The 26,952-nt window shown below is 39.1% G+C and overlaps 1 protein-coding gene across 2 annotated transcripts in view; it reads right to left on the reverse strand.

The window, feature by feature from the left end:
- The window catches only part of LOC127660128 (polycomb group RING finger protein 3-like), a 71,796-nt gene that overhangs the window by 7,287 nt on the left and 37,557 nt on the right, over positions 1-26,952 (reverse strand). For both annotated transcript variants that reach the window (XM_052150220.1, XM_052150221.1), the window contains 5 exons: positions 26,265-26,361; positions 16,138-16,193; positions 12,757-12,867; positions 8,690-8,778; positions 1,747-1,884 (listed from right to left, as the gene is read on the reverse strand). In XM_052150220.1, the coding sequence (XP_052006180.1) occupies positions 1,747-1,884; positions 8,690-8,778; positions 12,757-12,867; positions 16,138-16,193; positions 26,265-26,361 (491 nt within the window). The remainder of the gene's footprint in view (positions 1-1,746; positions 1,885-8,689; positions 8,779-12,756; positions 12,868-16,137; positions 16,194-26,264; positions 26,362-26,952) is intronic.

The raw sequence follows: 26,952 nt of genomic DNA on the forward strand, positions 1-26,952 counted from the left end.
ATGGTGTTTATACTTGCGTACTATTGTTTGTACAGATGAACGTGGTATCTTCAGGCATTTGGAAATTGCTCCCAAGGATAAGCCAGATTGTAGAGGCCCACAATTTGTTTTCTGAGGTCTTGGCTGATTTCTTTTGATTTTTACATGATGTCAAGCAAAGAGGCACTGAGATTGAAGGTAGGCCTTAAAATACATACACAGGTATCCCTCCAATTCAGTACACCTCCTATCAGAAGCTAATTGGCTTTACAGCATTTTCTGGAATTTTCCAAGCTGCTTAAATTCACAGATAACTTAGTGTATGTAAACTTCTGACCCAATGGAATTGTAAAAGTGAAACACTCTGTATGTAGGACAATTGTTGGAAAAAGTAGATGTCCTAAACGACTCGCCAAAATTATAGTTTGCTAATATTAATGACTTCAACCTAAGGGTATGTAAACTTCTGATTTCAACTGTAGGTCACATGGTAGAGCAAAAGTAAACTTAACAGAACTAATTTGCTCTCAGCAATTTCATTAGAAATGTACATATTGAAAAACATGTTGCAACTCGAATATTTATGAGTACGCAACCCAATTTGGCAAGGGACTTTTACTATAAGCAGCACTGTGTAATGTGAAAAAGTCAAAACAAAGCAACACTTTCCATGATCTAAGTGCACCATTAAATAATTAAATCCCTATATTCAGCTGTGTAGGAATGACTCAAGGGACAGTTGGGAATTCATGGTGCTTTATAGAAGAGTGACAATCCTAAACAGAATGTTCCACCTATTATTTAAACCAAAACAAATGGCCACTAAACAATGTGTAATGCACAAGAGCACCCATAACAGCCCAGAGGTTTATTTGTATCACAGTGCAAGAAAAGATGCTACTCTCCCTAGAATAGCATGAAACACCAGTGTGTTTTGGCTCGCAACAAGAGCAGCATTACCACAGCAACACCTGCTGGAGGCCATGTGCTCCATGCCATGATCTACAGTGTTTAATTCTCAGTCCCAGATCCTCACAAGGATTTTACATAGACTGAGCCCAGTCATTTTCAGAAACACGGTAGATAAACAAATACAATTTAAAAGAATGAATGCTTATTAGAATTTTGTTCTTCAAAAACTTGTTTTTCTATTCTGAAGAAAGTTTTTCTTCAGCTTGAATGTGGTACTCCAACACAAACTGCTTCCATTTTGGAGGCTTATTTTATCTGGCTTGGAGCGGTATTGTGGATTTGGCAGTTATAACTCTCAATACTCACAGAGAACAACAAGCATCTGACAGTTATATTGTGGGGGGGGTTTGACAGATTTATGCCATGGAAAGCCCACACACAAAAGAAGAAAAGAAAAAAAACAGTGATGAAACACCAATAATTAGTCGTGCTCTGAAGTTTTGTCTTAAATTGCACTATGAGGCTTTGGCAGGCAGAGAGATACATGACAGAAAGCAAATGATATTACAGGCTATTATTTGTCGCTAAAAATGTGCAGCATGCCAAAAGCTTTGTGGGGAACTGTGACAGCACGGAGGAGCTTTGAAATCCTCTGTGGTGAGTCACAAACGAGGCATCGATATAAACGGAAGGACTATACCAGGGGACAAATGGACAATGTGTCAGCAAAGGTCTCTAACAAGTTAACTTTGAACAAGAGAACAGATATTTAAAAAGCGAGATAATGGGTTGCATCTATAAATATAGCTCACCGCATGAGGAACCTACAGAGCTTTAGATCGGAGTTGTACATACCTCATTGAAGGATGTGAGGTTGAGCTTCTTTGCGATGAACTTCTTAAGGTGGAGAACGGTGGCCTGAGCCGAACAACGAATCCACTTCCGCTTGAGACCTCTGAGTTTACTGCTGTTACACTCCAGACAGATACTCACCTGAACAAGAAAAAGAGTGTGTGTTTGACTTGGTACTGGTAATCTCTTTATGGAGAATCTCTCTATGGTAGATGCAAGTAACATGAAATTGACATAAGACAAGAAATTTAAATAAGTAGCTAATGGTACAAGTTTAAGGGGCTGTTCACACTGAACACAATTTTGCATCCGTCAGCTTTTTTTCAATAGTTTTTCTATGTAAACATGCAATTGATGGACATCTATGACAATTGTGCTGCATCTTGCTGCTTTTCAGCATCTCAGGTTGAAGCAAGTAGATACAGCTGCAGGCCATTGAGCTCCAAATGGGGTTGGAATCTCCAAAAGAGGGTGGAGTTATTCTATAAGAGGCTCCCGCCCCTTTTTGGAGCTCTGACTGCAGCAATATCTTTCTCCGCAGAAGAGCCACGTTTGTTAGACACTGCGACAAGTTAAAAAGATCGAAACACCAGTGTTGCATCAAACTTTTTTCAGGCCAAGAATGTGCCCCTAATATATGTGTAAAATTAGGCCAGCATAATTCCTCAGAAATCTTTGCAAATTACCAAAGGAAAAACCCCATAATTCAGCAAGCTTGTACAAAATCCCAGACCTTTTAATTTGTTGTTAAATATTTTGGCTAATTTGATCATGCTGTCAGCCACCAATAAAAGTATGGTACTGTCAGCTCAGATTAACACATTTGAACATGTTTGATACCATCCCACATAATTGGCAGATAATTCCCAAAGATTTATAAAACTAAAAGAAATCGAGGAAAAGCCCTCAGATTCCATCTGGACTGGTCTAAATGTCAGATACCAATTAGTCATAATTTCAAATGTATAGATATACCGTTTCATGTGCTAAGCACACTAAATCAGTGAAAGATCTTTCAAACTCCACGAAGCCCTCACAATCTTCAAGAAACATTTGCAGACGCACACTTACTACACTCCCTACCAAACCCTTACCTCATTATCACGCTTATAGTAGCTTATACTTTTCTTGCTAATTGTTGAACTTTGCTTTGCAGTATTTCTTGGGATGTGTTCACAATGTGGTCACCAAGTCTCTGTGCTAGTAAGAGTTCCTACGCGAGAGCTCACTTCAACTGTATAAGGATGCGGGTCACGCTCCAATGGCTGCACTCCCATTGGTTGCTTGCTACTCATCTGCAAACAGTTAGTTTAATTTTGTCATATTGTCAACAGTTACCATCACTTATGTCACCTCAAATTACCAACACTCATTGAAAATTATTTGATGGTGTTCAATTGCCAAACACGGTGAAAAAACCACCAGAAGTTATTCTGATATTATAAAGATATTTGCGGATTACCAAAAGGAGTGCAAACAGTGAGCCGCCTCCTGATACAGTTAGATAGTGCAGTAGAGAGGAACCCCTACTAGCATCCTCATTGTACTAGTACAATGACTTGGCAACCTTCAACCACTTTCAGTGTGAAAACACCTCTACGTTATTGTCTCCTTACAATAAATCACTTGTGTTGTAGTATTCCTTATTTGTTGTATTAGCAAAAATCAATTCAAGTGTCACGGTTTAACAACATAACGCTCACATAAAATAAAGCAATAAGCCATGAGAAACTGTGCATTACAGTGATTTTACCAAGGGTAAGAGGTGTTCTTACACACTGTCTACAGTACACCGGGCGCTTTCTACTCTGGACACGTCAACACAAACATTACAATTTGTTTATTTGTGTTGTTGGCAGTTGTAGCGCCAATGCATGCAGAGCAAAATGAGATGGGACACTTGTTTACTTCTGGCGCATCAATGGACGCTTCAAGTGTAGAAAGCATCATTGATTATAATGGGTTCTTTTGCTTTTGACGCAAAGTGACGTGCTGCTCGCGTCCTGAGTAGACAGGGTGTTAGGCTAACACAATCTTACCTTTGGAAAACCACTGTAACACACAGTCTTTCATGGCTTTTATAAAACAGCGGTTACAGCAATATGATGAAACACCCCAATGATTAATAAGAAGTTAAATTTATTATTAATAAGAATAAATCAATTGTCCACCAAGTAATATAGTTCATTTTATAAAACTGTAAAAAAACAGATGCCGCCAATGCAATTTACACACAAATGGAGTAGATCCAAGCAAGCCCTCCACCATCTTTCTAAACTGAGCTGAGGGTTAAGTCGGCAGGCGAGTATGGTGGCCTCGGGCTGCCTGGCAGGTGCGGTGGCAGAGTGAGGGCTTCACAGAGTCAACATGCATTACGGATTTCATGCCTCTCTCTCTGTCCATCTGTCCTTCTGCAGATAAGTGACTGAGGAATGCACAGTGGCTCTGTGGCCCGTTTGGACCAGGCATCTCCCAGAACACAGTAATGGAGAAGGATGAGGCGAGGCAGCTGTGCCTGGCAGCTAAACGGAGATCCATTTCAAGGGCAAATGGCGCCGGGTAAGAACAGAGTTACTGAGGTCCGGTTACCGCCACATTACTTACAAGAACAGTGGGCAGTAAATTGCAGATGCACTTGGTTATGCGCAGGCGGCGGCGAGATACAAACACTGCTGTGCTATTAAACCCAAGCAAGTAATGGTGATTTAGAGACATACCACAGGAACTCCTCTATTAGCTGTGTGTGTGTGTGTGTGTGTGTGTTTACTGGGTTATTATAGCACGGAAAACTCACTCAACCAATTAGATTTCCAGATCCCAGAACGGCAGTAAGAGGGGCATTTTATTTACAGCCACCACAGCATATCCTTCCGTTCCGAGATGCCGCGAGGCTGATTTAAAACCTAATTCTACATGGGTAGATATTCTGGTTTACGTGGGCATCTTGGCGGGCTGAAATCTATCACACACCGACTGTATGAATGCTTTTGTTTGGTACATAAGCAGCAATACGATAAAATTACTTGTCTCATGGGTTTTATTACGATATGTCACATCTCCATATTCTGAGGTCATTTTGTAAAGGTACAACCTGAAGTCCGATTCTTGCACCAAAAACAATAGCAATCCAGATTTTCACCCTGAAAGAGCTTTCATACTGAGCTTGTTGACATGGACACCAGGAAAGCAATTTATGTCGAGAAAGCTACTTAACAGGATAGTTCACCCAAAAATTTAATTTCTCTCATCATTTTTAGAAGAATATTTCAGCTCTGTAGGTCCATACAATGCTAGTGAATGTTGAACAGAACTTTGAAGATCCAAAAAGCACATAAATGCAGCATAAACGTAATCCATATGACACCAGTGGTTAAATTCATGTCTTCAGAAGTGATATGATAGGTGTGGGTGAGAAATAGATCAATATTTAAGTCCTTTTTCACTCTAAATCTCCACTTTCAAATTCTTCTTTTGTTTTTGGCAATTTGAATTCTTTGTGTATATCGCCACCTACTGGGCAGAGAGAAGAATTTATGGTAAAAAAGGACTTGAAATATTGATTTCTTACTCATCCACACCTATCATATCGCATCAGAAGACATTTATTAAACCACTCGTATGACTACCTTAATTGCTTCCTTTGTGCTTTTTAGAGCTTCAAAGTACTGGCCACCATTCACTTGTTTTGTTTGTATTCAGCAGAAGAAAGAAAGTCATACACAATTGGGATGACATAAGGGTGATGAGAGAATTAAAATATTTGGGTGAACTATCCCTTTAAGACGCTAAGCGGCAAATGCATTTATCTGCACAGTGCTCTGAAGTTTTGTCTTAAATTGCACTATGAGGCTTTGGTAGGCAGAGAGAGACACATGACAGAAAGCAACTTATATTACAGGCTATTATATATGTATTATATATTATATGTCGCTAAAAATGTGCAGCATGCCAAAAGCTTTGTGGGGAACTGTGACAGCATGGAGGAGCTTTGAAATCCTCTGTGGCGAGTCACAAATGAGGCATCGATATAAATGGACCCCCTCAACCCTTGTATACATGTGGTTCAATCAGTAAGAATTTCTCCACAGCACAGGGGATATAACATAATTTCCCTGTGATGATGGTGTAAATAAGAAACATGCCATGTGAGGAAGAATCACTAGTTTTTGTTGTGTCACTGTATTACCAGATGTCGCACAGTTGCTGCTGTTCTTGTTTCCTTAACTTTCCATCACAGTGGCACTGTGTTGCAAAAGTGGGCTTTCCCTCTTACGTCAAACTTTGAGATTTCCCTGGCAAACTTGAGCATATATGCATACGTGAAGCCAACATTCTGTTATTCTACAAACTTGATTTAGGGTTTTTTCAAAATCCCTAAACTGAGACCAAAATTTCTAACACTAACTCCTCTTAAAGCTTTGAAGATACATCCACAAAACTTGGTACAGACATTCAGACTGTTCTAGAATAGTGTGCGGTGTCTTTTCTAACAGATCAGAGTTATGGTTTTCGCAGAGCGGATGTTCAAATGGGCCAACAGTATGCTCATTAATTCAAACTCTAACTGTTAAAAATTCAAATGTAAACAAACCCCCTTTATAAAGTTATATCTTTTCTATCTCTCTATCCATCTATCTATCTGACATTTAACAGACTATCTATGTGACACTCTGTCTAGCTAGCTAGTTGCCAGTTTGTCTTCAACTTCTGTACAACCATCCAGCTTTTAAATTAGTTTAGACTTTCAGAAAAGGCTTTTGACAAACCTGTCCTATCTAGTTGATATTGTGTGTTTGATTTTCATTTTCACACAGTACTCCCTAGAAATGTTCGATTCTTGCTGCCATGTTTATTTGTTGCTATGATTTCTGGTCTTTTCCAAGCACATGCACACTATTCAATAACATTTAAGAACAGCCCTTATGAATTTACACCACCAAACAAGCCTTGTTTTATCCAGCAGAAACCTGTGTGTTAAACCGCTTTTTCTTAATCCCTTTAGCAGCATAAGAAACACTGTGATCATGCTTACATGACATTTCAGAATGCAAAAACAAAAACTGGAATAAACCTTATTCTCAAGTTTATGTTAAACAGTCTGTTTTTCAACTGTCTCTTAAACACTGTTATGATTGGCTAACCTAACCAGAGTAGTTCACACTATTATTTATCAGCGTGGCCCAAGTTGCTTAATGCAGAATAGGTGTTCATATGTAAACATGGGTGGTCACATGTTAATGTGCTCATGGTTGTGAAGTCATAACTATGACAATCCATAAATGGCCTGGGTGGAGAAGGGAGGGAGTTTTGCATTCCAAGCATTGGAGTATGTCTACATAACAGATTATTTTAAAAGAGCAAGGAAAATCTTGTTTTTCCATGTCCCCTATAAGTGCAATTTCTTGTATTATATCTTATAAGAGTTTCCAAGTCTCTTTTTTCCCAAAGTAAATTATACCATAATAGGAGGTTCAGATTTTCAAAAACATATTAGTATTTAAATGTAAGCCAGATGCAGGCTGAAATTTATCCAGACAATCTGTCTATTAGCAGTGGAGTGAAATGTTCTGCATGAACAGAAGAGCATCTACAAATTAATCTCATTAATTCCTTTTTTGCTTCCTAGTCTCCGTTTGTGCTGCATGGACTGGTTCTCTCTGCTATTACTTCTCTCAAGGTCAATCCGGACAGATCTGACCAACAGACACACTAGCAGAAATGTTCCACAACCATCCAAGCGTATCCAAGCGAGTACTCTTGACATTTTAATTTACTTTTTAACATAACATATGAAAAATTCTCATAAAAAAAAAAAGTCTCAGCTTTACAAACCGCTGACCACACAAACACAATCGCTCCTCAGCCCAACCATAAGACAAGACGCACACTTAAAGGTATATTTCACACAAAAATGTAACTTTTGTCAACATCTCTTTTTGCGTTCCGTTGAAGAACCAAACTCGTAAGGATGTGTGAATAATGACATAATTTTCATTTTGGGGGAAACCATCCCTTTAACTCATTCAATCATTTTTCAATACTAGCATACTGTGCCCACATCTGTTTTCTTTATTCTTCATGCTCAATTATTCAATCTCTCTAATGCACATACTCCACGTGGCATTAGATCCGTTTGGAAGTTGAATCTGTATTCCAAGCACACCAGCACTGAGGCTCTAGACGACAACTAATAATGTTACAACAGCCTTCTGTAGTTACATTATTAAGAACCATCTAAGAGAACCGAAAGAATACAAATTCTACTATATAAGAGTCTTTAATAAAACAACCAAGCCCGAAAGACTGGAACAGGCTCTGCAAAAGATTGTGAACACGGACTGGATATTACTGATATGAAGAGGTGGAGTATTTGGTATATGAACTGGAATACTATTACTGTTTACTACTCTGCATACACTTGATACTGCCTTTTTTTGAATACTATGTGAAACAGTTATGCAACAATAAACATTTTAAACAGTAGGTTACAACATTGATGGCACCTCATCGCATTAAATACAATTCAGCGAGTGCCATCCAGTTATCATCTTGGACATATAATGGTTTATTTGCATTTACATTTTTAGATAATATTTGAATAAAATGTTTTAGCTCTTGGCAGAATGATTATAGCAGATATATTTCTGGTTAATCCATCACCCTGCAAATGGAAGGTCAAGTTTAACGCATGTATTTAATGCAGTGTGCTCTATTGTATACTGCACATTTTGGCAATCCTATTAGATCATCCATATTCCATCAGATTTGCACATTGTGCACAGTACACATACTGTATACAGCAAAGATAAGAGTAGTAGAGTAGCATGCTATACAAAATTGAGCCCTTTTCACTTATTCTGAGGTCATTCATTCTAACTAGGCCACACTGAGAGTGAGCCTCCCTCGTGAGATATTAGTGAGGTCAGATGGGTACAGGGAATCCTACCTGCTCATCGCTGCGGTGGTAATCGTTGTCTTCCTCTGCTTTCTCCTCTCCTGCGTCCTTATTGGATGGGTTTTCTGATTTCAGGTCACCTGGTTGGGTAAAATTGTAATATTTTAAAAAGACATATTTTTTATACATGTCAATCCATAGATATTCTGCTTTAAAAATAATAATGTACTTCAACTTTTTGGACTATGTTGTCATTTCTCCAAACGAACACTTTAATCTGTTTTTATAATTCATTGTTTATCAAAGCTGGAATTATAAAGTGTATTTGTGAGATAGTTTCTTCATTACACATTATGAACTCTGAAACATTCAAACAAAAAAAGCAATTATCTCAACCTGCTCCTGCATACATTCGCAACTCTCGAAAACAAGTTTGCAGCTCATCAATGGAAGCAGATTAATTTGTGATTCTCATTCCCTAATGAAAAATAACACAAAGCAACCTGCCCAGAGAACACTCATATATACACTCACCTAAAGGATTATTAGGAACACCATACTAATACTGTGTTTGACCCCCTTTCGCCTTCAGAACTGCCTTAATTCTACGTGGCATTGATTCAACAAGGTGCTGAAAGCATTCTTTAGAAATGTTGGCCCATATTGATAGGATAGCATCTTGCAGTTGATGGAGATTTGTGGGATGCACATCCAGGGCACGAAGCTCCCATTCCACCACATCCCAAAGATGCTCTATTGGGTTGAGATCTGGTGACTGTGGGGGCCATTTTAGTACAGTGAACTCATTGTCATGTTCAAGAAACCAGTTTGAAATGATTCGAGCTTTGTGACATGGTGCATTATCCTGCTGGAAGTAGCCATCAGAGGATGGGTACATGGTGGCCATAAAGGGATGGACATGCTCAGAAACAATGCTCAGGTAGGCCGTGGCATTTAAACGATGCCCAATTGGCACTAAGGGGCCTAAAGTGTGCCAAGAAAACATCCCCCACACCATTACACCACCACCACCAGCCTGCACAGTGGTAACAAGGCATGATGGATCCATGTTCTCATTCTGTTTACGCCAAATTCTGACTCTACCATCTGAATGTCTCAACAGAAATCGAGACTCATCAGACCAGGCAACATTTTTCCAGTCTTCAACTGTCCAATTTTGGTGAGCTCTTGCAAATTGTAGCCTCTTTTGTAGTGGAGATGAGTGGTACCCGGTGGGGTCTTCTGCTGTTGTAGCCCATCCGCCTCAAGGTTGTGCGTGTTGTGGCTTCACAAATGCTTTGCTGCATACCTCGGTTGTAACGAGTGGTTATTTCAGGCAAAGTTGCTCTTCTATCAGCTTGAATCAGTCGGCCCATTCTCCTCTGACCTCTAGCATCAACAAGGCATTTTCGCCCACAGGACTGCCGCATACTGGATGTTTTTCCCTTTTCACACCATTCTTTGTAAACCCTAGAAATGGTTGTGCGTGAAAATCCCAGTAACTGAGCAGATTGTGAAATACTCAGACCGGCCCGTCTGGCACCAACAACCATGCCACGCTCAAAATTGCTTAAATCACCTTTCTTTCCCATTCTGACATTCAGTTTGGAGTTCAGGAGATTGTCTTGACCAGGACCACACCCCTAAATGCATTGAAGCAACTGCCATGTGATTGGTTGATTAGATAATTGCATTAAAGAGAAATTGAACAGGTGTTCCTAATAATCCTTTAGGTGAGTGTATAACAAAATTTTATATAGTAAAAAAACTAAATTGCTCTTATTTAGCACTTTATTTACAAAATTTCACACAAAACTAAAAAATATTGTATTTTAAATGGTAGATAGAGGTTTCTTCAGATTTCTGTTTAGTCATTACATTTTTGTAATTTATTTGCACATGAAGAAATTGTTATGTATATGAGGATGAATGAAATAACAGTACACACAGTAGTCCAGCAACCATGGATGGCATGTCCACTTTAGAAATCGCATTTACTCTAAAATATTGAATCAAACCACTTGTGCATACAGTGTATAGTAAGTGTATATAAGACATTTGCTTATAGCACACGAGAAGTGCCTTTACCTAGTTTTATTGATATTTGTCTTTTATCATTAGAAAAGTTACAGGGAACTGTTGAGGAGAGAGGGAGAATGAAACAGGAGCACTTTAACATTATGAGCTCAAACGCGTCTGCTACGGCTCTGATATGTGGATCGTTTAAATTATACAGTGTTGCACACCGGTCTATTATTGTAGTAACACAATGGCACGTAGCAGCAAAACGAACCGTGACTGGCAGTTTACATGTCCTAGTTGATTCACATGCAAGCAGCCAATTCTCAGCACCCTTAAGAAACAAATCAGCAAAATGGGAAAATGTATTGGTCGATGCAGATAATTAAAGTCTGAATATCGTCCGATTTAACGGCCTCTGTGATATATCGGTCGACCACAAGTAAAAATGACTTCTTATTGTGTATGCACCTTAAATATGACAATTCGTATGACAATTAATTATGAGAGCTCTAAAAACAGACAATTAATCGTCATAATCGCAACTATCTGTTTGACAATTTATCATCAGCCAAAGGTCATAATCGTGACAGCAATAAATGTATGTAGTACTACCTTGCTATGCCTATCACACATATTTCAGGCTCTGGCTTAGACACTCTTTTAAAAAATTTTATTATGTAATCAAAATTAAATATAATCTGTTTATACATTATCTGTTTATCTAATTTCAAGTATTTAACTGATTGTAATCTGATTGAGTAATGCATAATTACATGTAATCTGTTACTACCCAACACTGTTGACAGCAGACCACTGATGCGATCAATAGAGCTCAAGTATTTAACACAGAATATTCCTTAAACCCCATAAAGCACATGTATTTTGCTTAATATCACCAAAACTCCCCATCGCAAACAGGGAACTTTCGTTACTTGTGCCCGGTTGAGTTTGGTTGAGATATTGTGTTGCATTTAAACTCAAACACTGTGCGCACACACTCATGATTGTGTATGAGGGGCTGTTAAAACATCACCATGACATTGTGATTGCATCACCACATATTTCCCCTGCAGTAATGTAAAAGGAAAAGAGATTTTTTGAATCTATGAGAAGTGCAGTCTGTGTGAAAGAGAGGGGCAGGGTGATGTTAATACTGCTATCCTCTCCGATAGTAAAAATTTTCCTTGCCGGGAAATAGTTCACAGAGTCTGAGCTAATCTGTGGTGGGCAGACCTTGAAACTGAGGGGGGGAAAAAAACAGGATTTCCAGCTAAAAAAGTTTTTCGTAAGGGCTGTTAATAGACAAGGCAAAGCCGTCCGAAATTGCTACCTGAGCTTGTTCCTATGCTGGCATCGGAAAAGCCATGGATAGCAATTTTGACATCCTTTCAAGATGGGTGACCGCATTTTCAAGATTGGCAATAGTCTGTGACAAGATTTAAGACACACCCTCAGGTACCCCACCATGACAAATTTATAGGGCAACAGCGATTTGGGTTGAGGGCCCCTCTAAAATCATCATGTCAAAAAATAGCAAAAGAACCTGTTGGTAATACATTAGGCAGGCACACACGAAATCTGAATCCACAGAAAGCTCGGCAGATATGCCTAAAAATTGTGTTCAATACATTTGAAAAAGTTTGCAGATTCTGTCTGGACCTGGAAATAATTTTGTCTCCCTTTATTGTAAGACAAAAAGGCAAGAGCAGCCAAAAACTACATAGACAACAAGTCTCAAAATGGCTGAAACCATACGCATCTGTTTCCATGCATTTGTTTTCTGGTCACATATCAAAGACTGTTCAGTAAAACTGGCTAAGACAATGAGGAACAAGAGACCACTTCCATCTAAGCCTTATTTACTACACAGCCATTACCACTGCTGACTCAACATGCCTTTGGGCCAACATTTACACAAATTTGATCACTGCACAGAGTTCTGAGAGATGAAAAGAACAAAACACTGTTTTTGTCCCCAATTCACACCTCTATTAGACCAATAAAACAAAGAATATTGAGTAAATGAAGGCGAAATGTCCCCCCACTACTGTGATTTATGGATTCTACCACAGCAGGTGTAGAGAGCTGGGATGTACCATTGCGTGGAGTGTCCGGGTGGGTTTTTACGTTGCACAGTTCTCCTTTGATGTCTCCAGGCACCTCCATGCCTAACTTCTGATAAAACTCTCTCTGTTTCTTCATCTCCGCTGCACAGAAGAGAGCAATTAGGATGAATCAAAGTCTTAATGTTACAACACACTATAAGATGCTTCACAACATGAGACATTTTGCCACAATACAGGTAAGGAATCACGCAATATCATTTTGCAAAAATGTTGCCACAGTCACTTAATTTTCATGAGATCAGGCTGAAGATTTACCCATATGTATCAAAGATTTATTTTTCAGATATGCTTCCTATAACATCATATGAGAGAGTGATATTAACTGATAGAAATTGTTAACACAAATCTTAGGGATCTTTTCTAATAAACAATGTGAAACTGTATGTGCAGCACATTTATTGCAACTACCGTAATGTGACACATCCCCGAGTTAAATATTTTGCAAAGCATGCATTATAGGGCTTGATTTTATTCTTTATTTGTAATTTATTTATTGATTAGACTGTGAAAAGTAGGCTTTTTACATTTTTAATCAGTGAGTTTTTCTCCACCCACGTGACCCCAACTACATCAACAGATAAGTTGTTTCAGAGTTAGTCAACATAATATTAAAATTTAATCTCATAATACAAGTTAATCTTTATCAAAATGTAATAGCTTGCTCTGCTTTTGAAACAACTTTCCTTTTTAGCCGATGTCACTAATGGGGGTTTTCCACTGCACAGTACGACCCGACTCGACTCTGCTCTGCTCGCTTTTTGGGGGTTTTCCATTGTGGATAGTACCTGGTACCTGATTAGTACCACTAGTACTAATTAGTAATCAGGTAATTTTTAGTACCACTTCGGTTGAGGTTCCAAGCGAGCCGAGCCAATACTAAATATAATGTCAAAATCCTGCAGATCACTGATTGGTCAGGGAGAATCCTCACTACCAGCATCATTGGATTTCTGATATGTGACATCAACCCGCTAGTTTTAAAGTTAGCAAAAGTGATAACAGTATCATTTGTTCATGCGACATTCAAATTGTGAAAAAAGAAATGGCTGTGCGCAAAACCATGCCATGGTCAATAAACGAGGTGCAGACGGTCCACTCGTTAGTGATGAGCGAAACAATAAAGTCTCTCAGGCTACCACCGGACCTACCAACCTACCAAGTGTAGGGAAAAGTAAAAAAAACTTCAACAGAACCATCAAGGAAAATTGGAAGTGGTTTGACCAAATGGACGGTATCTAAACTGGCGAGCAATTGGAGGCAGAGTGCCCTGGACAGGTGTTGATCCACGATGGAGGATGGTATGTTTTGTTACGTTAACTCTATACTCTGCTTGAAAGCTTCACTTTATTTAGTTGACCAGCTACTGGAAGCTTGCTTCTAAAACAACCAACTCAATTTAACTGTTACACTTGTGTAAAATCACCATGCAACAACTGCTTTATGCAGCACAATGAGCTAGTAGCTAACAGCTAGTGGTCATGTTATTGTTTTGGTCAGTTTGTGTCATGTTTAAGATGATGTCACGGCAGTAGAGGCAGCACAACTATGACGGTCAGCCTATAATCCCACCCACGTTGAGGCGGCACTAAATAGCAATGGAAAAGCAAGCTCAGAAAAGTAAAACGAGTAGAGTTGAGGCAAGTCAAACCGTAACGTGCAGTGGAAAAGTGCCATAAGGCCTCGGAGGCTGACGATTAAAGTTAATAAATACCGAATTGCATTGTTTTTATGGCTGGGTATGAACACAGATATCCTGATTTAATTCAATTACATTTCATAAACTCTCAATTCAATTCTAGTTTTGATACTTTTAGATTCAATATTTAAATGCAACTGATCCATGATGTCTTTTGTGTGTGTGTGTGTGTGTGTGTGTGTGTGTGTGTGTGTGTGTGTGTGTGTGTGTGTGTGTGTGTGTGTGTGTGTGTGTGTGTGTGTGTGTGTGTGAGCGTGTATTTATCACTTTGTGGGGACCAAATGTCCCCATAAGGATAGTAAAACCCGAAATGTTTGACCTTGTGGGGACATTTTGTCGGTCCCCATGAGGAAAACAGCTTATAAATCATACTAAATTATGTTTTTTGAAAATGTAAAAATGCAGAAAGTTTTCTGTGAGGGTTAGGTTTAGGGGTAGGTTTAGGTTTAGGGGATAGAATATAAAGTTTGTACAGTATAAAAACCATTATGTCTATGGAAAGTCCCCATAAAACATGGAAACACAACATGTGTGTGTGTGTGTGTGTGTGTGTGTGTGTGTGTGTGTGTGTGTGTGTTGAGAATGATACATTTTTTGTTGTTTGATTTTGTTAAGTGACCTTGTTTTTTAGAAAGGCTTATAAAAATAAAAATATGATTATTTTAATTGTTATTAATATAATTTCATGAAAGTATATTTCTGTTATAATCTCCATTTTGCTTACATATAAAAAATAAATTATATCCAAGCTAATGCTGTTATTTATATAGGGTACCATCTAACTAGGTACATTACGAATATATCAATTGTACCAATTGATTTTCATAATTTTTTTCAGACATTTTTGCTTTTTAGGTAGACACTTTACAATAAGGTTACATTTGTTAATATTAGTTAATGCATTAGCATCATGAACAAACAATTAACAACACATTTTTTATATAATTTATTAGTCTTTGTTAATGTTAGTTATTCCTGATCAGACTTAAATGTTTATTTTTTGTTGTATTTGATCACCAATTTACTGAAAAGAACAGAAAGGGTATTTAAAGAAACATTATCAATGAAAAATGGATTCCATGGATCTCATCTTTGGAGACAAATTACATGGAACAAGAAAGGATGCTGGACTTCTTCGCCAATATAATACTCAATCACTGGTGAGTGAAATCTGAACAATTACCAGCCAGTGGCCAATCACAGACATTTTAGTCACATAGCATGAATTTGGTCTCATGTGCGAGTGATTTAATCACATTGTGGAGAGTTGGGCATATAGTAAAAGATCAATATGTGAGATGAGATTTAAGAATTGATATCAAGATTGTTCAAATGAAGATTGTGATGCATCCTGTCCTAATTGTTTTAGCAAACAATTGATTCCCAATGCAAAAATTCAAGTCCCGCTTTACATTTTATCATTTAACATCCAGTTTCACTTGGAAATATGTCATGTTACAGATGTAAGATGTCATTTCAAGTTGACTGAAATGTTACGTTTTTATAATAGATTAGGCATGCACTTGTGAACTGTGAGCATTATGGCCAAAGACATTTATTAAGGAAGTAAATGAAGGCAGCTTAAGCACTTCAAATGTCAATATTTCTTACTGGTGAGCACAAGAGGTAAAACAGAAAGTAAAACAGCCACAAACCTTCCTGAAGTCCTGGCACCAACTTATAGACAATATCTTGCATTGTTCGATCATGGCTGAGGGAAAAAAAACGCGTAATGAATACAATTTCTTCAAACAATATGCATGATTACAGCAAGAAACACATTTGAGTAAATCAGGACAAAAAGAAACACACAGGATAAAGAATACCAAGAAATTGCAATTAGCATTTGTATTCGGCAGGCATGTTTTCTCACAACTATGCCACTTAATTAGCTTATATTGTAGTCTTTCTGCCATCTCCAGGAGTTACTGTATTCTCCTGTGACTGGTGGGTCTCTCAGGCTGTTGATGAGTGCTCAGCTGTGAAACCTATTACAGTGTGTGTTGACATGTTCATCTGTGTGGTGCCTCTGGTACTCCTGCCTGCCTCTAAGAACACGTTTCCATGCTACAAAGCCCAAGAGTGGCGGCTTCCAGCAGCCAACAGTCATAACAGGCACCCGTTCTGAGATAAACAGCTTCTACTTTCTAGGACACGCTAAACAAACTTGGAAGAAATTTCTCTGCCACCAAACTGAATTTCATCAGGTTTCAAACAGGTTGTCAAGTTGCGCTATTGGTTGAGCTGATGTGTCGAGATGGTTAGGATGTTCAAACAAGTAAAGCAATGTTTGATAGTGTCACAGAACCAGAGTATTTGCACTCTTCAGGACATCAACCTACCGATGGCTCATATATAGTTCTCTGCATATTAGGCTGGGGTGCATTAAAGTATTCATGAAGAAATTATATTTTGCATAAAGAAAATGAAGCCTATATTAGGATTATTTTTTGCATCTCTTCCATAGGGAAACGATGCACACGCACTTTGCCATCCACATGATCTAAAAGAAAACGTGATTTATCAGACCAGGCCACCTTCTTCCATTGCTCCATAGTCCAGTTCTGACACTCAAATGCCCATTGTAGGTGCTTTTGGCAGTGGACAGGGGTCAGCATTGGCTCCCTGATCGGTCTGCGGCTACGCAGCCCCATACGCAGCAAGCTGCAATGCACTGTGTGTTCTGACACCTTTCTATCATGGCCAGCATTAAGTTTATCAGCAATCTGTGCTACAGTAGCTTTTCTGTGGGATCAGACCAGACGGGCCACATGCATCAGTGTGCCTTAGGCGCCCATGACCCGGTCACCGGTTCACCGGTTGTCCTTCCTTGGACCACTTTTGGTAGGTACTAACCACTGCATTCCGAGAACACCCTAGACCTGCCATTTTGGAGATGCACTGCCCCAGTCGTCTAGCCATCACAATTTGCCCTTGTCAAAGTCGCTCAGATCCTTACACTTGGCCATTTTTTCTGCTTCCAACACATGAAATTCAAGAACTGACTGTTCACTTGCTGCCTATTATATCCTCACCCCTTGACAGGTGCCATTGTAACGAGATAATAAATGTTATTCATAATAAATATAATAGAATAGCATTCTGAGATTCTATTCTTTTTACCACAATTGTACAGAGTAGTTATCGGAGTTATTGTAGATAACACAAATTGCAGTTCGAACCAGTCTGGCCATTTACATCCACAGAACTGCCGCTCACTGGATGTTTTTACTTATGGCCCCATTCTGAGTAAATTCTAGAGACTGTTGTGTGTTAAAATCCCAAAAGATCAGCAGTTACAGAAATACTAAAACCAGCTCATCTGGCACAAACAATCATCCATGCGATTATCTAATCAGCCAATCATGTGGCAGCAGTGCAGTGCACAATATCATGCAGATATGGGTCAGGAGCTTCAGTTAATGTTCACATCAACCATCAGAATGGTGGGAAAAATGTTATCTCAGTGATTTGGGCCGTGGCATGATTGTTGGTAACAGATGGCAGAGCTGCCTCCTGTTCCCAAATCCCATCAGCCCAGGGCCAATTAGCTGCCACTGAGCTCCCATATAGCGGGGGCTGGACTTGGCTGCTGGTACGGAGGGAATGACATTTAGCCAGATGAGCAACAAAAGCTCTAATCTGTGTGTGTGTACTACCTACGGAGGTGGTTTGAGATGCATTCCAGATGACACTTGGTCAAGTGTAAATGCATCTGTCTGGTCAAGAAACACATGTAAACTTTACTCTGCACAAACAGCGCTACATCAGCATAAGGATAAAGCAAAACATCACACCTGTTACAGAGTATTTGCATAGGGCTCACATTGTGCAATAAAAAATTAAGTTAGAAACTGACGCACATTTAAGGAGAGAGAACTTTTTTTTTTTTAAGCAGATCGCTGATGGAACTGAAACAAAATACTGACAATTAGTGTAGCTGAAGCTCTTTATATATCAACTACACCAAAAGCAATACACAGCGTGCACACCAGTGGTGCACACAAATACATAACCGCATGGGGCAGTAATTTGGAATTAAATAATAAATCAGATCTTTTAAATTCGTTATTTTATTTGTATTAGCACAATCACAGACCTGAACTCCATTTGATCTATTATATAGATAATACTATTATAGTACTATTATATAGCACAGGAATTGAAGACTGGATTTATATCTGTTTGGCTATATACATTGACACACTGATGTGGCCAAGGGTAAATGGAATGGGCTTATTCAATCGGATAGCAATATGATCACTAAAAACACATTAAATAACCCCAATGTTTCTTACAGTATTCTGTTATTGAATAATTCTTTCCCCTCCAAAATGGTTTGAACCCTTCCTCTTTGCATATGTGTATTTGTAGCAACACATTATCATTCAAATAACCAGTTAGTGATTACATCAATTTAAGTCTCACGTTAAAGGCCAAGTATGTTATTTCAGCACAACTAGCATCACCAAAATGAATTGCAAAAATACTGACTGTTTCTTCACTGGCTTCATTAACTAAAAGACCCGGCTCATAAGAGCAGTCTTGGGTAGATTACTTCTGAAATGTAATCTGGTACTGATTAAAAATGTAAAATATATGTATTCATAACATTTAATAAGTAACTTATTTGAATACACACATTTAAAAATGAAATGTATTCTAATTAAAAGTATTTCATTTAAAAAAATTAAATTAAATATATAGTGTATATACACTATCTGGCCAAAAAAAGTCGCTGTTTGGATTTGTATAAGCAGGTACTTAAGAGCCTATGATTGGATCATTAGTGCGGTGGGGGGTTGTGGCCGAGCGATGAGGGATGGCTGAGGGAGAATGATCACAATCAGCCAAGAGAGGGATAAGGTGGAGGCAGAGCCACAGTTTGAGAGAGAGAGAGAGACGCACGCAGCCGTCTTGTGTGTGTGTGCGTTTTGTGTCATGCTGGAAAGCAGTTTTATGTTGTGTTTTGTTCATTTGTTTATTAAAAGTTTACGCTGACTGCTCAGCCGGTACCCGCCTCCTCCTTGCCCATCCTGTGAATCATTACACTAATGCAGTGTGTAGCTTCTAATTTCTTAAATAACCATGTCGGAAGACGTAGTCGTGGTCAAGATGTTACTGTGTTTCAGTAGGGGCACATTATTGGCCTGCATCAAGCAAAGAAAACAACTAAGGATATTGCTGAAATCACTGGAATTGGGTTAAGAACTGTCCAACCCATTATTAAATACACCTGTCATGCATAGTGCCCACTGTACAAGCCCCTGGAGGTAGTGTTATGATCTGGGGTTGCTTTAATTGGTCAGTTCTAGGCTCAGCAACGTTATGCGGCAATAAAATGAAGTCAGCTGAATGTACTGAAAGACCAGGTTATCCCATCAATTCATTTTTTCCAGGACAACAATGCCAAGATTCATCTGGCTCAATTTGTGAAAGAATATATATAATATACATATATATATATATATATATATGTATATATAAGCAATATCACACGAGCAAGAGTGTGATATGGCCCTACATCAGCACTGCTGTGATTTGGGCGCAGTACTTTCTTACACAACGGATCAGAATCCGCCGTTGCTCATTCAAACCAAACGAAGTGTCCAAGCCTCCATTACTTATTAAAAAATGTCACTTCAGAAATCATATCACAGCTTGTTTGTGTGTGTGTGTGTGTGTGTGTGTGTGTGTGTGTGTGTGTGTGTGTGAGAGAGAGAGAGCGAGAGAGACAGAGCGTGTGATCACCTGTTGCCACACCCAAGCAGAGATCAGCTTTCTCAGTGGAAAAATAGCTGTCCAAGCAGGGGTAATTCTCCCTATTTTGCAGTAGCCAGTGCACAAGAGTCTTTCACTATAGAAACTGCAATGTCCTCTGCCATTTTAAACAGTTGTTTCTCACCAATGTGGAAACTCCAGTAAGAGGTAAGCACCTTCAGTTTGTGTAATTAATCAGTCTGTTGTGTCTCTCAGCTGTGATGAGCCGTAATGCTGAAGTTGTTCGTTTAAAGATATTTTATAGCTTTAGTAGTGTAGTAGTAATACAAGCAATCACAGAGTGCTGTATGCAAACACTGGCTGAAGCAGATTGACTTCACATCACCTAACTGGCATATTATACACAATAAAATTATCTTTTGCCACCACCTGCAGGCTAAAATATATAATGTAAAAAAAATACATGTAAAAAAAGCCAAACAGTTGCTCTTAACACATATGCACTGCTCTTAAACTTTAGTTTAGAAAGACACAGACATAAGTGGAGTGATACACACAGTGAAGTGTCCGAGTGTCGATGCTGTCACACCATCAGTGCTCATGGAATGTCTCTCGTCCAATCAGATTCGAGGACCGGAACTAACTATTGTATACATATACATATAAATGGCAAGTGGATTGAGAAAGTTTACCAACCATAAAAATCATCCACGAAACTGCATTTTGAATTTTCATGGACGAAAAGATATATTGATGGGTGCTAAATGCACTCAATCCACTTGCCAATGGCATGCAAAAAAAATAACAAATGTTGGACCCTGTGTTTATGATTGTGTTAGTGTGTGGGAGATTAAACAATGAACCGCCACTGTCGCCAATTCAGACAAGTCCAGTTTTTATTCATGATCAAACAATGCGGCTCATAAATACCAGGGTGTTAAACTAAGGTCACATTAATCATGCAAGGGAAGTCGCACTAGTTTGATGCTGCGCATCGTAATTCAACTGACCCAAAACCCTTATATTGTCTGCTTCTCTCGTACCACACACTCGCACAGCTTTCATCTGCCAGCAGGGATGGCGCTTCTCTTTTCCGCCCCATTCAAAAGGCAGCGAAGCAGCACTGGGATCAAGGTGAATATTTAATGTGTTTGGAAATTGTTTCTCATTAGAGCGCGACCGCAAGCTTCTATGAAGCTAAATGACAATTATGAAAGAGCTGGCATCCAGCCTAGCACGCAAGTGAATCCATCAGACACAGAAGCGTCGATGCTCCGGGCACAGATGGATGCCCAACAGTTTACACACACCTACACACATCTGTGAATCTTTCTGTAGCACAGTTTCTACTTTCTGAATAAAAAGGCCCACTAATCTGAAACTTAAACAAAAATGGTACAGTATAAACTTGTATATTACTCAATGTTATTAATATTTGTTAAAGGTGCCACACTTTTTGTATCATTTTGTTTCCCCCTGAAGTTTATTTATTATAAGTCTGGTGATTTAGCTAATTATTAAGTGTTACTTATATACAAAATGTGTTGAAAAAATGTATGCAGTTCATGCCCCCTGACTGTATGTAAATTCTGTAATAAGGAATTGTCCTAATATTGAAGCATTCAAGCATTTTGCAAGTTACAGTCAGCAGGAGTAGAGCAGCAGAGTAGTCAGTTTTCAAAGTTTCATACTGCATTTAACTTGACAAAGCATTTTTCATTTTAAAGTTTATGGCTAAAGATGCAGAAAACCAGTTTAAAACACTATGTAACCACATTTAGACGCTCCAAAAGAGCAAGAATGCATTAAATTCAATTACAAAATGGTTAGCTGTGGTATCCATTTTTTTCACTTCCTGAAACTTGACTTAAGTTTTCCCCCACTTCCTGTGGCTAAAATTGTCATATATACATTTCTAGGCAGTAAACGCTGGACTCAACTGCACATCCTTAAACATAAACTGTTTGTGTGGAGCGGTGCACACTTATTCATTACATGTGACGCATGTCCCAGCATAATAAACACTGGGACATTATAGGGAGAATGGACACTTCGTCCGTAAGTAGTGAGCCAGGTGTGGGAGAGATATTAGCAAACTGCTGTACCCAAAACACTCACTCACTGTCACCTGAACCCGCCGCGTCAAAAGCAAAACTGCGCGAGAGACAGACCCAGCATGTGCGCGATAGAGACTGAATGGCAGTCATATGTCATATGTCATATATACATATATACACACACACACACACACACACACACACACACACATACTGCATTTGTTTCACATTTTATGTTGCAGCCTTATGCTAAAATTAGCTTTTTTTCACATCAATCTACACTCCATCCCCATAATGACAAAGCAAAAAACATATTTTTGATATCTTTGCAAAATTAAAAAAAAGAATAACCTGAAATATCACATTGACACAAGTATTCAGACCCTTTGCTATGACACTTGAAATTTAGCTCATGTGCATCCCATTCCTCTGGATCATCTTTGAGATGTTTCTACACTTTGATAGGAGTCCACATGTGTCAAATTCAATTGATTTGACATGATTTGGAAAGGCACACACCTGCCTATATAAAGTCTCAGCTGAAAATGCATATCAAAGCAAAAACCAAGCCATGAGGTCAAAGGAACTGCCTGCAGAGCTCAGAGACAGGATTGTGTCGAGGCACAGATCTGGGGAAGGCTACAAACAATTTAGGCTACATTGAAGGTTCCCAAGAGCGTAGTGGCCTCTGTAATTCTAAAATAGAAGTTTGGACTCTTCCTAGAGCTGGCCACCTGGCCAAACTGAGCAATCAGGGGAGAAGAGCCTTGGTAAGAGAGGTGACCAAGTACTCAATGATCACTCTGGTTGAGCTCCAGAGATCATGTGTGGAGACTGGAAAAACTTGAAGAAGGACAGCCATCACTGCAACACTCCACCAATCTGGGCTTTATGGCTGAGTGGTATGACGGAAGCCTCTCATCTGTGCAAGACTCATAAAAAAGCACCTAAAGGACTCTCAGAGAGTGAGAAGCAAGATTCTCTGGTCTGTTGAAACAAAGATTGAACTGTTTGGCCTCAATTCCAAGCATCATGTCTAGAGGAAACCAGGCACCGCTCATCACCTGCACAATATCATCCCAACGGTGAAGCATGGTGGTGGTGGTAGTGGTAGCATCATTCTATGTGGGTGTTTTTCAGAGGCAGGTACTGGGAGACTGGTCAGGACTGAAGGAAAGCTGAATGCAGCAAAATACAGAGATATCCTTAATGAAAACCTGGTTCAGAGTGCTCAGGACCTCAGACTTGGTCGAAGGTACACCTTCCAACAGGACAATGACCCTAAGCACGCAGCCAAGTTAACACAAGTGTGGCCTAAAACAACTCTGTGAATGTTCATGAGTGGCCCAGCCAGAGCCCGGACTTGAACCCAATCCAACATCTCTGGAGAGACCTGAAAATGGCTGTCCACTGATGGTCCCCATCCAAACAGACAGAGCTTGAGCGGATCTGCAGAAAAGAAGGGCAGAAATTCCCCAAATCCAGGTGTGCAAAGCTTGTCACATCATACCCAAAAAGACTTGAGGCTGTAATTGCTTCCAAAGGTGCTTCAACTAAGTACTGAGTTAAGGGTCTGAATACTTATGTCAATGTGATATTTCAGTTTTTTCTTTTTAATGAATTTGCAAAGTTAATAAAAATCTGTTTTTTGCTTTGTCATTATAGGGTATGGAGAGTAGACTGATGAGAAAATATAATAATTTAAAGTGTTTTAGCTTAAGGCAGCAACATAATAAAATACAAATAAAATTAAGGGGTCTGAATAATTTCATAACATAAACTGATCAGCCACAACATTAATATCACTGACAAGTGAATTGAATAACATTTATTATCTTGTTACAATGGCACCTGTCAAGGGGTGAGGATATATTAGGCAGCAAGTTAACAGTCAGTTCTTGAATTTCATGTGTTGGAAGCAGAAAAAATGGCCAAGTGTAAGGATCTGAGCGACTTTGACAAGGGCAAATTGTGATGGCTAGACGACTGGCTAAGAGCATCTCCAAAATGGCAGGTCTTGTGGGGTGTTCCCAGTAAGCAGTGGTTAGTAGCTACCAAAAGTTGTCAAAGGAAGGACACCGGTGAACCGGTGACAGGGGCATGAGCGCCAAAGACACATTGATGGCCGTGGGGAGTGAAGGCTAGCCCGTCTGGTCCAATCCCACAGAAGAGCTACTGTAGCACAAATTGCAGATAAACTTAATGCTGGCCATGATAGTAAGGAGCTGCGTAGCCACAGACCGGTCAGAGTGGACTATGGAACAATGGAAGAAGGTGGCCTGGTCTGATGAATCACTTATTCTTTTAGTTTATGTAGACGGCCGGGTGCGTATGCGTCATTTGCCTGGGGAAGAGATGGCAGCAGGATGCACCATGGGAAGAAGGCAGGCTGGAGGAGGCAGTGTGATGCTCTGGCAATGTTCTGCTGGGAAACCTTGGGTCCTGGCATTCATGTGGAAGTTACTTTGACACGTACCACCTACCTAAAGATTGTTGCAGACCACGTACACCCCTTCGTGGCAACGGTATACACTTATAACAGTGGCCTCTTTCAGCAGGATAATGTGCCCTGCCACACTGCACACATTGTTCAGGAATGGTCTGAGGAACATGACAAAGAGTTCAAGGTGTTGACTTGGCCTCCAAATTCCCCAGATCTCAATCCGATTGAGCTTCTATGGGATGTGCTGGACCAACAAATCCAATCCATGGAGGCCCCACCTCACAACTTACAGGACTTGAAGGATCTGCTGCTAATGCCTTGGTGCCAGATATCACAGGACACCTTGAGAGGCCTTGAGGAGTTGACTCAATGGGTCAGAGCTGTTTTGGCGGCAAGAGGGGGACGTACGCGATATTAGGCAGGTGGTTTTAATATTATGGTTGATCGATATGTATATCAATATGTATATATACACACACACAGAGAGAGAGAGAGAGAGAGAGAGAGAGAGAGAGAGAGAGAGAGAGAGAATTTTGATTATTATATATATAAAATGATATGGCCTTTTTCAGCAAATATTGATATATGTGAAATATTCCTATTAATTAGATTAATTATCATAGCATATAATTTAATTAATTTGCTTCAAATAAAATTACTTATTGGCAGTCCTAATATATAAAGTTTTTTAAACACATTTTTTACTAATTTATCTAATTTTAAGTTCACCAAAATATGAAATTTCTTTCATTGTTGTCATTATTTATTTATCATCATGTCATTTCATCAGTTCACAGTGACCACAGCAGTCAAGCTCCAAAAAAAGATGAAACAGGCCCTATAGTATTCTTATGTCATGCAATAGCTTTGATGCATTCCGTCAGTTTTGGCATACTTGAAGACTTGAAAAATGTGCACATGTCGTAAAACATGATTTTTTAGAGCGTGATAAATAAGGTCACTATGCAGTGTCATTGTATGCAACTCCTAAAAAAAAATGTTTGCTTTCCACTGCTAAAATAACAGCATATGGGTCTGGAACCACATGATAAACAGAAAATTATTACAGCATTTTGAGGGCATCAGTCCCAAACATTCTGCCTACTAAGGGTGCAGAATTCTGCACTGTACAGGAAATAAACACCCTGAGGATGTAATATTTATTTTATATGTGCCCAACTCTGACTCATGGCTCAGATCTGCAGCTTCTTCGTGAACCTACTGCCAATGGTTTGGCACAGAACACAACTACTCTTGTTAAAAAGACACTAAGTGGAGGGATGTAGCAGAGGATATATGCATCTCCTACATCCTAGACAGAATGAAATGCTCCACCCTGGACATCAATAATTTACCCTCAAACAAAGAGAACTGAAGGGAGTCGACTTAAACACCCATGTGGATCCACAACACGCAACAACGAACACACGCATGCACACAGCACCTAACAGTCAAAGACATCGCTCTTCATCTGTGTGACTTAGTGGACCCCTGCTGGGCTGTACTGGGGATTACATTGATTGAGATATGCAAGAGTGTGTGTGCTGCAGTACAGTCTTACCCAATGTACTGCAGTGGATGACTCTGGTGAATGACAATCCGACATGTGGGACACGTGTTGTTCTCCTCCAGGTATTTCACCAAACAGCTTCTGCAGACTACACACAAACACGCAATATAGAAATTAGTCTAATCAATTCATTTTACTTGTCTGATATCATAGAGATAATTATGCAGATTTCCAAGAGGCAAGTACGTCACATTGACAGGGAATTACATTTGTGTAAATTATCATGAGTTGGCTCAAAGCAAGAGATAAAATAAAAGTTAAACTTACCATCCCTCTTGTTTAATAAATCAAAGGCTTTTTTCAAAGCTTCCTTTAAAGTGCTAACAAACCATTTGTGTCATAAGGCCGCCCTCTAGTGTTCAAATGAATTACTGCAGATGAACTACATGCTGTTATAGTGTGCTGTAGTATAACATGTTTTTCTCAGTTTTAAACATGTTTCTAATTCTAAATGTAGCTTAAAAAAAAGTTATTAATAATGGTGATATATAGATACATATACACACACACACACGCAAATATTTTTTGCTTAAATATGCTTAAATATCTGAGACATTTCCATTATTTTTGCTCCATTCATTTCTGAACCATATATACTCGAGGTGTATTTGATTCATTAATTCATTTTAATTGTAGTTTAAATCATAAAACCTTAAGGAATATCCCTTTAACATTTAAG

This window comes from Xyrauchen texanus, chromosome 19 (assembly GCF_025860055.1).
Source record: "Xyrauchen texanus isolate HMW12.3.18 chromosome 19, RBS_HiC_50CHRs, whole genome shotgun sequence".
Classification (NCBI taxonomy): Eukaryota; Metazoa; Chordata; class Actinopteri; order Cypriniformes; family Catostomidae; genus Xyrauchen; species Xyrauchen texanus.